Raw genomic sequence first — 14088 nt, 5'->3', positions numbered from 1 at the left:
ATATATTTAATAAATTCATTGAAATTTCAACACACTACCCTGACTATTTGAGATCGATTTTAAATAAATTTATATAAAGCCTGAATTAAATTTTAAAATTATTTAGCTGGTGTTACTATTTGGAAAGTAGTACAAACGTTATTATTTTTTATAACTCATTAATTTTAAAGTAAACTTATATAAATTTTATATAATTTGATAAATTATTAAGGTTTCTAAAATTAATATGATATTCTCGCTGGGAGTTATAAGTTCTCTACTTATAAATTTATAAATTTAAAGAAAATTATTACTTAAAAAAATTTGAAATTGGATTTGGGGATGTAAAGAAGTCCAGTTTATATAAAATTTAAATTTACATGTATATTTCTAAAAAATAGTATTTCCTTTTTTAAAAGGCCCACATTGCCCCACTTTTAGTGTGGATAATAAATTAAGTGTAAAAATAATCTGGTATTGAAATTTACTAGTAATGAATTTTTGTATATATTCTAGCTTGCAATAATAATTTTTGTCTAAACTTAAAAAATTAAACAAAATAAGTTAACAAAGAAACCCAAATTGAGCAAATTATCCGTAAATAAACGAATAAAAAAATATTAAATAGCAAGAAATACTATTACTTTTTTAATGCATTCACAGTTACGCTTTTAGTGTGGGGAATAAAATTGAGTTTCAAATTAACCTGGTTGTGCTGGTTGTGAGATTTACTACGAAAATTACAAAATTGATTTATAGGAGCTTGTAACAAAAATTTCAAGCCAAAACTTAGAAGGGTTAAATAAAATTTTACTAAAAAAACTTATTTTAACATTTTTTTTAATAAAATAAATATATATATAATTTGCCCGAAAATAGTATTTTTCCAAATTAGTCCACAGCCCCAATTAATTAGTGTATTAAATTAAAAGAAAGGAAAGGCTGCTAGCGAGATTTACTATTAATTTTTTAAAAATTAATTTAGAGTGTGCTACTAAAGTTTATAGTCAGAAGCGTTTTAAAAAAAATTTCGTACTTGACCAGTTCTATTGTGGTCTAAATTTAACTTTCTTTTTAGTAGTCATGGTTTACAACGTATTAAGTTTAGTTACAGATTTTATCCATATAACAAGGAATTAAATAAGAATTTAGACTTTATTAAATTGCAACTTTCTAGTATAATAATTTTCGTGGACTACCCCAGAATTCATCGAAAAGAAAGAATAAAATAAAAATGTAAATTTTAATTATTTAATTTTATAACACGGTAAATAGGCAAGAATAGTTTAAAATTTTATTAGGTTACATCTTTTATTGTAAGTTAACAAAAGGTTTATCAAAGAACTCACCGAAAAGAAGGGTTAATTCATACGAATTAGTAAGTAAAATTCTAATTATATAACACTGATAGGCAAAAATCGTTTTGGATTTTATTAGGATATAATTTTTAATATAAAGCAAATAAAAACTACTTAAATTAACGGGATAAAAGTTCGGTACATGCAACTAATTTAATAATTTTTAAATATATATTATTGAAAAGATTAAGATTTGTTTAAGATTTTATAAAGTTTCACTTTTTTTTAGTAATTCTCTTAAGGCTACCTGAAAGTTCATCAAAAAAAAAAACGGTGCAAAATAACAATAAAGTAAATTGTATTTCAAGGTGATATTTAAGATATTAAATATTATTATCAATTAGTTAAAGGCTACTTAAGAAATCATTAATAAAAAAATTTTTTACTTTCAAAACCATTTATTAAAATTAAACTTTACAATTATGGAAATGCTTAAAAATCGCTTAAGAAATTTTAAGATTACATCTTTAAGCTACATAAAAAATGATAAGAAAATAATAATAATAAAAAATGCATATTTAATATGATTTTATAAGTAAAAAGTAAGGAAATGTTTAAGAATCGTTTGAAACTTATAAAAATACATATTATAAATTAAATAAAAGCTACTTGAAAAACCGAAAATAAGATCACCTTTATGCAAAGCTAGATGATTATATGCCTTCACTTTTTGCTTTTATTTCTAAATAATAATTTCAAAGTTCTCGAGGATTGATTAATTTATATAAAAAAAAGGTAAGGCTAAAAGAGATTACGTGGTGAGTACAAATAATTTACTAAGACAATGCTATGTTATGGCCTTTTGGTACCAAATTATAAAAAACTTTTTTTTTATTTTATTTAATTATATCATATACCACTACGTCAGTAGTCTCCAACTCTTCTTATGCAAGTTGCATTACAAAGTCAATCATTAGCCAAGGATACTTAAAGGAACGAAATCAACCAAGATCAATTTCGTTATTTTATATATTTATAAATAAAAAGAATTATTTCTTAATATGAAAACTTCCTTTTTTTTTTTTTTAGAGCGCAGTTTTTGCCAGTAAATAGAATTATATTGTTTTTGTTAAAGCTAATATTTAAAAATATCTTTGTACAACATATAAATTACTTACTGAGTATATATTATTCTTCTTGAAAGGAAACCCTTAGTAGAATATATAATGTTTAATCTATTTATTAACTTTTTAAATTTTAGATAACTTGTTTATTCAACTACTTCCGTATTAACATTTAATTTTTCTATTAATTGAAATACTATTTTTTAATTTGTTTGCTCTCAGTTCATTAATTTACTTTTGCCTTTACTTCTATTTTCCTTCCTTATTTTACTTAACTAAGTATACTTAAATAAATTATGATAAACGTAATCTTTATATAGAACTTACATCGGCCCTACTGAAAACTATTGCAATTATGCTTACTCATTTATTCTAGCAGCCTAAAAATTAATTGTGAATCTAAATTTTCTCAACACAGTTTTGTTATGTATATTTTTTTTCTAGCCTCTTTATTTTATTTATACGTGCATATTTTTTTATTTCTTGGGTTTCTTAAAAACCACACTCACTTTAAAAATCAATATTCTTTAGAGGAACCCATTTGAACAACGGCGGACTTTCATTGATGAAAAGAAATCTGGATTTCCAAAAGTGGCGACCACAAAGATATAAATTAAAGAAAAAAGTCAAGGGATGGTAGAAATGGCATAAAAAAAAAGTTCAAGTTTTTTTTTAAATAATTTCGATGGCATTAATTTTTTTGCTTGGAATTTTACCCGAGATTAAAGAATTTTCAAGCTCGACAAAAAAAGTTATATAAAAATCTAATTTTTATTAAAGTAGATCTCTTTTACTGGCTTTAAAAAATATCAGTGTCGTAAAGATGACTGGTGAATTTTTGTGAAATTGCAAATATTAATTTCAGTAAAATAAAAATTAAAAAAAATTCAATCTAAAAGTAAATTAACTAACACAAAGCAGTATAATTTCATTAAAAGTAAATCTCTTTTAAAAATGAAATGAGTAACAAATTTATTGGTAGATTAATATAAACAGGCTTAATAAAAAAATAATAAAGTCATAATTATAATTTCATACATATCAAGCACTTTAAAAATAAATAATAAATTTATTTTTTCAAAAGTTCGGGATTTATCTCCCAAAATTCATTTTTAATAATATCAATATTCATAAGTTGAATTTCTTTTCTTCTTTTAGAGTTGACTTCATCTTTAACCTGCCGTAAAAAAATAATCTTAAAAATTGCTTATCTATTTTTTAAGGAAAAAATTATACGTGTTACAATTTTAGTAAAATTCTAACAAAAATAAAATAATCATTTAAAATTTTTAATTCTCTTAAAAAAAAGATTAAAAGAGAAAAGTATTGTAAATAAATTGAAATTGTTATACAAACGAAAAATCTAAAACAAATTTTGAGTAAAAAAATAAATTTAAGTGTAATGAAAAAAAATTAAGGTGGACTTTTTGGTGGCAAGTAAAAAAAAATTAAATTGATGTCGATTGCAACTAAAAATTTAATAAACGATTTAAAAATTAATTAAATCTAATTAAAATTTCAAAGTTTTCAAATAATAATAAATTTATAATAGAAAAATAAGCAATATATATTTTTATAAATTTAATTTTTAAATAAAAAAATATATATAGAAAAGTTTATCCGCCAAAAAAAAAGTTTTAAATTTAAAAAAATTATAAATGTGTAACGGCGCAGCAAAGAGTATAAAATATAATAATAAATTTAAATTAAAAACAAACAAATTTCGGAAATAAAACTGTTCCTTTCCGAAAAATTTCAGGAATATTATTATAATTAATATCGCATTCAGAAAATAAAAGTTCGTTTTTGTCTTTTGCAAAAGTTCCCTTAAAATAAAAAAAAAAGTCAAACAAAAATTTATACAAAAAAACTAAAAAATAATGAAAACTGTTTAAGCGGTACAAAATAAAAAATGTCTTGCATCTAAATATTATTATAAAATAATAAATATAGCAAATAGCAAAAGCCCAAAACTACAAACCAATAAAAATGCTGGTTATAAAATAAGCAGTTTCCATTGGTTAATAAGATATCCATAAAATTTAAAACGTAAAAGAAAAAATTATTATAATTAAAAAATTAATTAGCTTCAATAAATTCCTTAAAAAAATAATAATAATAAAAAAAAGTTTTCATAAACTTTACTTAGTTATTTTTACTATTAAAACTTTATTGTATCCATATTATTTTTTCCTTTACTTTTTATATAAATTTATGATCTATATATATTTAATGTATTTTTTCCCTTTTATCTTCTATTTTTCTTTATATATGTTCAGATAGTGTATTAAAGATGTTAAAAAAAAATAATTTTCTTTAAACAAAAAAAATTTAAAATACGTACAAATATAAATAACTAGTATAATACAAAATTTAAGAAATACTTATAAACTTATTATATAAATAATATTTATTATATTTTCGTAATGCTAAACTGTTAATGATATTACTTTATTAAAAAAAATTCTTTTTTATTTGTACTTAATAAAAAATAGTACTGCTTTTCTGATTTTAAAAAAAATATAAAGAAAGTTTTATAAAGTTTTAAAAAGGATTTGCTACGCGAAGTAAAAAAAAGTTCGTTATAAAGTTTTCCAAACGCTAAAACATATGTAAAATGGTGGAAAGTAAATATTATAATAATAAAAAATATATATTTTTTAAAAGAAAATAAGTTTTGGAAGTAAAAATTATAACATAAAAGATTTTAATCAATATAAAAAAAATATATTAAAAAGAAATAATAGAAAAATATTATAATAAATTATAAAATGATATTCAAGAATAGTAATAAAGGACTTTTTAGTATTTTTAAAAAGGAAAAAAAATACCTTGGCGTAGTAAAAATTATAACAAGATACAAGATTTTTGATAATAAAAAAAATGTTTATAATACTAATAAGTAAATTTTATTATAATTATAAATAAAAAAAAGAAAACTTCTATAAATTTTAATAGAAAAACATTTGTGTAATAAAAAATTATAAAATTTAAGATTTTAAAACTTGAACATATAAAAAATGTATTATATAATAATTATAAGTAAATTTTATTATAATAATAAATAAAAAAAAACTTTTCAAAACTACAACATAAAAGATTTTAAAAAATGTAATAAATTATTAATTATTATTATTTTTATAATAATATTTAAAATTTTTTTAAAAATTTTTTATTTTAAAACTACAAAATTTTGGATTTTCATAAAAATATTATACAAATAAAAAGGAAAATGTTAATAATAACAAAACTTTTAGCCTCTTTTCAGCCTCTTGAGGTGAAAAGTTTTTTTTATTTATAAGAGACCAGAAGCAAAAATTGTAAAGATTGTTAATGTGGCCTGAAATATTAATAATAATAAGTAAAAAAGTATAAGTATATACAAAAAAAAAGAAACTTTTAAAAAAAGATAATATTATTTTTATGATATTTATTAAAAAAAGTAAAAAAAAAAAATTAAATTTATTATTTTTAATTACTTTAATAATAAAAATAGTAAATTTAATGATTTTTTAAGGAAAAAAAGTTTATCACATTAAAAATTTATTTTATTTATTATTTAATCATGAAGTTAATATAAAAAATAGTACAGATTTCACAATATAAAAAAATATATAACAAAATAACATTTATTTTATAAAGTTCCTTTAAATATTATTAAAAGGTTAATAGTAAAAATTATAAATTTGATTTAAAAATTAATTATTATTTTATTTTTACTTATTAATATAAATAAATAGTTTATATTAGCAAATTATTATTTTTTGTTGAATTTACTTATTAATATTATAAAAAAGTTTATAATATAAACAAATCTTTTTAATTATATTAAGTTTAAATAAAAAGCAAACTTTATTACTACTTATAGATATATTGTTATTTATGCAAACGCACGAAAAATGTTTATATAAAAAAGTTTACTAGAAAAAAAAACTTTTTGGTAGATATATAAAAGTATAAGCATTAAGCATTTATAAATTGTAAGAAGAAATATGAAAATTTTCACAAAGCAAAATTATATATAAAAAAAAAAGGTTTTTTATTAATGGAATGTCATATGAAATATATTAAATTATAAGTATATTACTATATTATTTAGTATAAAATAAATTTTATGCATTTATTTTTAATTTGTATAATATTATAAAAATAGTATAAATATTATTCATACGCACGAAAAATAAGTTTAATAAAAAAAAAAGTTTATTAGAAATACTTTTTCATTCGAAATCATCTCCAAGTATAAGCATTAAGCATTTATAAATTTAAAAAAGTTTAATTAAAAAATTCACAAACCAAAATTAAAATATAGATTACTATAAATAAAATAGTTCCATTCATTTTTTAATTTAATAATAATAAAAAAAAAGTATAATTTATTATACAAACGCACAAAAAATTAAAACTTTTTTTTTGTAATTATAGAGTATAGCCATTAAGCAATTATAAATATATAAAAAAAATAAAAAACCCACAAACCAAATTAAAATTGAAAAAAAAAAGTTATATAAAAGTATATATTTACTATATTATTCTTAATGTTAAGAAAATTTCTAAGTCTAATTACGGATATAAATAAACTAAATATATTAATTTCTATTATTTATAGTAAAATAAAAATATAGTATTGTATATAATGCATACACACGAAAAATACACATATAAATTTATAAAAAAACAATTTTTTTCCGTAAACATATAAAAGTATAAGCATTAATCGGTTATAAAACTTTTGGAAAAATTAAGTAAAATACAAATGGTAATTCTAAATATAATATAAAGTTTTATAAAAGTACTGCTAATAATATTGAGATTTTTAGTTTTCTTCATCGTATTATTCATAAAATTACAGTAATTTTTAAATTTCAATGCAATCATAATTTTATGAAAAATTTCTAATTTTTATAGTATTATAATAAAATAATGTTATTATGCACTTACAAAAAATATATTCTTAAAAAAAATTTACAGATGAAAAAATATTAGCATCAAGTATTTTTATATAAATCAAAGAAATTTAGTAAGTAAATTTAATAGTAAAAATATAATTACAAAAAAAGGTTTTATAAAAGTTATATTATGTTATTCATAATTGTTAAGAAGATTTACAATTCTAATTACGATTAAATATAATTTAAATGTACAATCCACTTGGCGCCACGACAAATAATCGCGGAGATTTTTTTTTGAAGGAAACGGGATGACGCGCGCGTCAAAGGAGGGCGGATAAAGCAACTGATTAGTAATAAATTTAAAAAATTAAAATAAAAATTAAGAAAAAGTTTAATTTTTAGTTAAACTTATAAAAATTAAGCTTACAATTAAACAATAATTATAAATTTTTTATGAACAATTCAATTCTAATTTAGTTGATATTAAATTTTTGTTAATAATTATTATAATTTATTAAAATAACTTTTCTATTATAAAACTTTATTTTGATTATTTATTCAAAATAACATTTTCTTAATCCATTTCTGTAAAAAACAGAATAATTTAAAGAAACTTATAATTATATAAACGATTAACTTTCTGATCCTCGAAGTAATTTTTCCAAAAGAAGAGAAAGCAACTCGTAAAATAACTCGCCATCGACGAAAGGATTTTACTTAAATTTTTTTATATACAATAAAAAAAGAGGATAAGTGAGTCAAAATAAATTCATATGAAAATTAAATTAAAAAATATTGTTGATAATAATTTTGTAAACAAAGAAAAAGTAAGTCAATTAATTTTTATAACAAAAATTGTTATATAAATTTCATAAGACCAAAATTTAGTTGTAAAATTTAATTCCAACTCGTAAATCATTTCAGTTAATTTTTTAAACGAAAAACCAATTACTTAAATATATTAAAAGCTTGACAATTAACGTAATTATACAAGATTTAAAATTGTCCAAAATAAATATAGACAAATTTTATATAAACCTTATAATTTAAAATTTTTGTAACTAGTATAATCATAATACCTTAAAACTGTAATAAGATTCTTATAAATAATTTAAAACCTAAAACATATACTAATTTTTCAAAACAAAAACTTTTTAATATAGAAACAACTATTAAACTGCATAGATAATTACCTCGCTCGTCTCGAATATAGTTCTGTTTCTTTTCTAAAAACAAAACTTGAAAAAAAAAGTAGTAAAGAAAAAAAAAAGTATATAAAATCAAAAATATAAATAAAATAAAACCTAAACTCATCGCTGTGACCATAAGCCAATATTATATCCGAAAACTCTTTGAAAGTTTGCAAGGCGCAAAAATTCATTAAATGCAAACCTGATATAAACCGAATGATGATAAAAATTAACTACAAAAGATGAAATAAATTCCAACTGTAGAATTAGATTAAGAATATTAATATATAGTCACCTCTTTCATCCCACGGTTTTGTAAACTGATGCTTTTCTGAAAGCCTTAATTTTTTTAACTAAGGCAACTTTAATATATCTTAAGAATTATAAAAATTCAATAACCTCTTGAAATTTTTACCATCAATCCTTACAACTATCCAAGTGTTTTTTATAATTGGATCAGGCGTTTCAAAAAGTTTGGTGTACTCAAAACTCGAGTTAGCCATGAAAGTAAAAAATACTAATAAAAAAGCTCTACCTCAAGTTGCGTATTAGCAACCCCGCGGGCAGGTAAAACTATTTATACTATGCTTGTACACATTTCGAGAGCAAAGTATGATAGCCCTTTCGTCTGTGTTAATGATATTTAGTTGTGTAAGGCCAGAACTAAGAAAAAGTAAAAAGGACTGCTTGGAGTTGTTCCAATTAAATAAGTTATACTTTTTAATTTTAAAAAGACAGTTAACCAACTTCGGCTAGAAATTATTTAGAACAGCTTTTTAAAATTAGCCAAAAAAAATTCAGGAAAGATTGCAGGCAAAGTGCGACGACTGCACACTTTTAGTCTTATAAACGTATTTTAAAAAATTGTGAACATCATAAAAAAATAATTACATTGCGTGGGCTTTAGACAATTTGTAAACATAGACATAACGTAATTAAAAACTCGAGACCAGCTTATATATTTTAGGGCGTGAAGAAAAATCTATCGGTAAGAACGCTCTTTGTTGATGTATATAAAAAAATACTGCAAAAGACTTTTTTAAGTTTTAATATTCTTATAAAACAAATTAAGCAATAATAGCTTTAGCGCTTAATATTTTTTCTGATTAATAACTTTGGCGAAAGCTCAAGCATTTTCGAGCATAAAATGCTTACCTAAAATCTTTTATTTTACCATTTAATTACTAAAATATTAACGGTATTTTTAGTAATGCTCAAATGAACTACAGTAACCAAACTATCATACTTCCTACAAGACGATAGCGTACAACAAAAATAAAAATTTTTTAATTATTGAAATTTTTGGAGTTCGAGCAATCAAAAAAAAAACAGGTTTAGAGAAATTTCAAAAGAATGAAAATGTACGAACCAGAATTATGCTCGTAGATATATATTTATATATATATATATAATTTGTTAATTATTGCTTTTATATATATATTCATATCTTCTACTCTCAGCTTTGGTACCAAAAATTTCAAAGCGCATTACGCAGTCGACGAAAGCATGGTTTCTCACCGAGCTTTTCTGCTTGTAATCGCTTGTTGGGCTTGGAAAGCCGTTGCTGCATTGGAGGAAGAATTACACCAGCAAAGAGCCCAAGCTAAAGGCCTTGCTGAAAAGCAACGTTTCAAATTATGACGGGCGCATAATGACACGTAACAGCTTATTTTCTTCCACATGAAGAGAGAACGACGCATTCGGCCGTGTTGTGCAAGTGGAGTTGTCGGCTCTGAATTTATTTTAAAATTCTGGCATTCCATCAAGTGCTTCCAAAAATTTTTTAGTCAGCGCAGCACAAAAGCAGAACAACTTTTATTCACCGCAGAAAGCTGGCTGATCAGGCAATAATTGTTAGAGTAAAAATATAACATGGAAAGGCAAAAACACAGAGCAAAAATTAAAAAAGGTCTTGCGGTTTAAAATAACATAATTTATTTATTAACTTTACATATTTCAGTTAGGACAAATTTAGAAGAGGGCATAAGGTACTCCCTATTTTGATTTATAATTTGGATCAGAAGTCCTCTACGTCTAGAAGGTCGTTAGGGCTGCGTTATTTTTCGTCTGTCGCTTTTTGCTCAGGATTTTCTAATCTTTTTTAAGAGGAGAGTGCAGTACTCGGTAGCATCGTGATCACCCCCCGCAGTACTTATTAAGCTTAAAAGTTGACCTAATATATGAACAAAAAGTATTTTAAATAGGTTAAATGCAAAATGTTTTATAATTTTAAATTGTGCATCGGGGGGTTTTTATGCTACAATTGCTAGTGTTTTTCTTAATTAAAATAGGAATGTAAGTCGCGGCGTCTTCCATTACAAATATAGCCCTTTTTTAATACATAAAGGTTCTAAAGAACTTGCGAAATTGCTCAGGCAGGCATCTTTTCTGCACCTCCTAGTAATACCGTCAGGGCGGGTTGGAGGTCCTTTTTAATCACTTGTTTTTTACTGCTTCTAAAGGATTCACCATAGTAATGATTATGGAATGCTCAATTCACAGTAATGAAGGTTTTATGAAAACACACACCTTATTCTATAGGAACGCTAGCTACAAAACCATTCTCTGTAAAACAAATAAATAACTTTCTAAAAGATAATGAATTTAAGATTACTTACAGTACTGAGTTTTTTGATGATGACCTAAGGTGTCCGCGAAACTGCGTAGAACCCAAAATATGAATTTCGTCCAATTATATGTTCTCCTTTTCGTCTTAAAAATATATTATAGTTTCAAAAAGACTCCCTAGTATTAAGATTTCTTTGTAGCTCAGTTTAAAGATACCTAAAATATAAAAATTATAAATTATAAAAGAATTATGTGCCTGAGATATAACCTTAAGCTGACTTATAAAAGGCAAGAGCATATATTTTCAAAAGTAAATATGTTTACGCTACCGTTTAAAACATATATGTTACATACTAAATACGTCTTCTTTCAAAAGCAAGTTCTTTTATTTTAGACTTTTTGCGATGAGTAGAAGCTGATATTAAAACTGTGTAATATGGTAAAGAGAAAAACTTGAAATTATCAAAATATCAGTTTTCTTGATTCCACTGTATAATTTTCTAAATTCAGTATTAATAAGCTATATTAAGAAATAGAAAAGCCCCACACAATTTTCAAAAATGTGCAGCCCCTTATATGGGACGTTGGTAGCCCTTTTATTTCGTGCTTTTACGATCCAGTTGTACCATTATTTTTAGTGGAAAACTACAGCATTTTTTATTCTTCTCTTTCTTTCCTCTGTTTTTTCAAAGTTGCTTAAATAAAAATATATTATATTTTTTGGATGTCTCATCTCTCTGGATCATATGAACTTCGCTCTGATCCCTGTGAAATACCTAAAGAAGTTTACAGTATAAAATTAAGCGGAAGCTTGCTGAAAGCTATTCTTAGCGAGCCTAGTGATATTTCTATAACATTTCCGGATCAAGATTCTAAAGATTCTCTTGGCGTTAGTAATTAATTTTTCATATGTAAGAAGGAGTAAAGATTGGGGTATATTGATAGTTTTTTTTCTGTAATGAAGTGTGTTGATACGTATATAATATAGAGCATAAATATATGTGGAAGCCGTCACGCCTTTCATGAATATAATAATGAAAACTGTGTGGATGCTATCTCTGTTGCTCCCGAAAGTAAAGTCATGACTTGCATTGGTACTTTTTTTTTCTCATTGAAATTATTTATCTTTAATTACTGAATCTTAATTTTAAAGGTAATATTCGGTCAAATCTTCATGTTTCTACTAATCTCGATGAAGCCACAAAAAGCGCATCGGCTTTAACTAAAAAGGCCGAAACTGATAAGTCGTAAGTTTTCTAAAAATTTTTTAGTTTAGTTGTACAAAAGTTCTCGAGATTTAATTATCACATTATAGGAAAGTGAACCTTTTAAGTGCAGTACCGCCGCCTAAGAAAAACTTACTTAAAAGATTGAGAATCCCTCAGTCTTCCGTTGCTGGTCTAAAAAGTAAATTAAGAACTAGTACAAGAAATTCTCAGCGAGTGCAGCAGTCTTCGAGCATACCTGCTGAAAAAGTTATTGAATTTAAAATTTATTAGTTTGTATCAATAATTTTAAAAAAGAGACAAGAAATAGCGAACAGCGCAGCCGAATTAGCTGCATTGAGATCTCGAGTACTGCAGATGCTCGCAAGCAAGCGCTACACCGCTAATGAACTTGAAGAGACAATTAAGCCGAAAACTTCAGCTTTGAAAGCCAGTTTAATTGCTTTTTTGGAAAAAGTTCCTGTTTTTCATTGCTTTAGCCTTTATTGGAATTTTAATTTTTGTATACTCTTTTTTTTTTAAGGTTTCCATAATTGATCCTGACGGCTCTGGAAAGTTAATTTGTAAGGTCGCACTTGCAATTCTATTCGTTTATTTTATCTCACTTATCGTTTAGGATTTAAAAATTGATAAAAAGGCTGAGTCGTTTCAGAATTTACAGAACAATAAAATCGTTAGTGATGGTTCTACAAAAGAAAGGTTTTCCTTTTGAAAAAAAAAAATTATTTTCGGGCGAAAATTAATTCTCATGAAAAAAAAGTTGTGGAAAAAAAGATTTAACATTCGCGTTGCAGTGTCAAACTTCTCACGATTCAAATCCTACTGCCGCTGCCGGCACTGAAGACATTGATTTAATTAATAAACAGCACGAAAAGTTCTTAGCTGAGCAGCGTCCCAGCGAGACCGTAGAAAAGTATAAAACCATAGAAACACCCGAAATCTTTCAACAATACTGCCAGGAATTTAATTTGAAGCGCCAGCGATACTTGGAGCTAAACGGTTTTTTCTATAATAATTTTTTTAAATAACAAAAATATAAAAAAGTGTAAAAAATGATAAAATTATAAATTATTTTTTTATTTTATTAAAATCTTGTATTAATCCGCATCTGAATCGGTTCTTATAATTTATTATTATTTTTTTTTGCATGCCAGCTAAATTGAAGAGCAATCGCGAGGATTTTGTTAATTTGAGCAACCAACTTCAAGATTATCAACAAAGCAAAAAAACTGATAGTGAAGAGTATTTGCTGTTAATGCGGTCCGTCGTGGATTTGTACAAGAAACGCGCAAAAGTGTTTTTTTATTAATTTTTTTTTTCAAATGTCAGTATTGTACTTCAATTTAGGATCTCGTGAGTTGGGAAAATGAATATGAAGATTTAAAAAATTCTTTAATTGAAATCAAAGAATGTGTTAACGATTATCTTCTAAAACAATAAGCTTTAAAGCAACTCTTTAATTCCTTTCGATCTCAATCTATCTCAAAATAAATTAAAATTTATACAAACTAGAAGTGCCACGCAAAATCTACAACGCCTGACGAGTATTAATAAAAATATTATATTTCCTATCTTAATCGTTACTGTAGGATAAGTTTTAAATTATTTTGTTGCAAATTTATATATACCTTAAAATTATGAACTATTTCAAACCTGCTAAGGAAGCCTCTACTATAGTCTTTGTAAATTTTTAGCTAACCTAAAACTTATTAATCTTTAAATTAATTACGAGTAAAGGAAAAAAAAAAAGTTTAATGCAAAACTCGTTAAAATATACGTTTTTCAGATCAAGAATGCCTCCTGTTGCGATC

The 14088-nt window shown here is 23.7% G+C and overlaps 1 protein-coding gene and 1 long non-coding RNA gene across 2 annotated transcripts; one reads left to right on the top strand and one right to left on the bottom strand.

Annotated features, from left to right (window-relative positions):
* Positions 1-5674: 5674 nt before the first annotated feature.
* On the bottom strand, positions 5675-8959 carry LOC135143491 (uncharacterized). Its single transcript, XR_010282804.1, has 7 exons — positions 8883-8959; positions 8779-8836; positions 8598-8685; positions 8487-8531; positions 7931-8009; positions 7546-7636; positions 5675-5741 (listed from the first exon to the last, which is right to left on the bottom strand). It is a non-coding gene; the product is annotated as an uncharacterized LOC135143491 (long non-coding RNA).
* Positions 8960-12604: 3645 nt separating this feature from the next.
* Positions 12605-13738, top strand: LOC135143493 (uncharacterized). The gene is made up of 6 exons (XM_064075358.1): positions 12605-12733; positions 12801-12845; positions 12894-12976; positions 13038-13276; positions 13432-13571; positions 13625-13738. Exons 1-6 carry the CDS (start codon positions 12635-12637, stop codon positions 13715-13717), a joined length of 699 nt encoding a protein of 232 aa, XP_063931428.1. The 5' UTR covers positions 12605-12634; the 3' UTR covers positions 13718-13738.
* Positions 13739-14088: the final 350 nt, after the last annotated feature.

The sequence above is a fragment of the Zophobas morio genome, unplaced genomic scaffold (genome assembly GCF_036711695.1).
Source record: "Zophobas morio isolate AGI-343-1 ecotype UQ-CSIRO unplaced genomic scaffold, CSIRO_AGI_Zmor_V1 ptg000059l, whole genome shotgun sequence".
NCBI lineage: Eukaryota > Metazoa > Arthropoda > Insecta > Coleoptera > Tenebrionidae > Zophobas > Zophobas morio.
The sequence above is the reverse complement of the archived record's forward strand: the minus strand, read 5'-3'. Positions and strand labels throughout refer to the sequence as shown.

What these genes read in the sequence shown, in the direction of transcription:
- LOC135143493 (XM_064075358.1), top strand. Translation starts at nt 12,635, where the DNA reads ATGCTCGCAAGCAAGCGCTACACCGCTAATGAACTTGAAGAGACAATT. An exon ending in GCGATACTTGGAGCTAAACG is followed by an intron (nt 13,277 to 13,431) that starts GTTTTTTCTATA and finishes TTTGCATGCCAG; the next exon opens with CTAAATTGAAGAGCAATCGC. An exon ending in TGTACAAGAAACGCGCAAAA is followed by an intron (nt 13,572 to 13,624) that starts GTGTTTTTTTAT and finishes ACTTCAATTTAG; the next exon opens with GATCTCGTGAGTTGGGAAAA.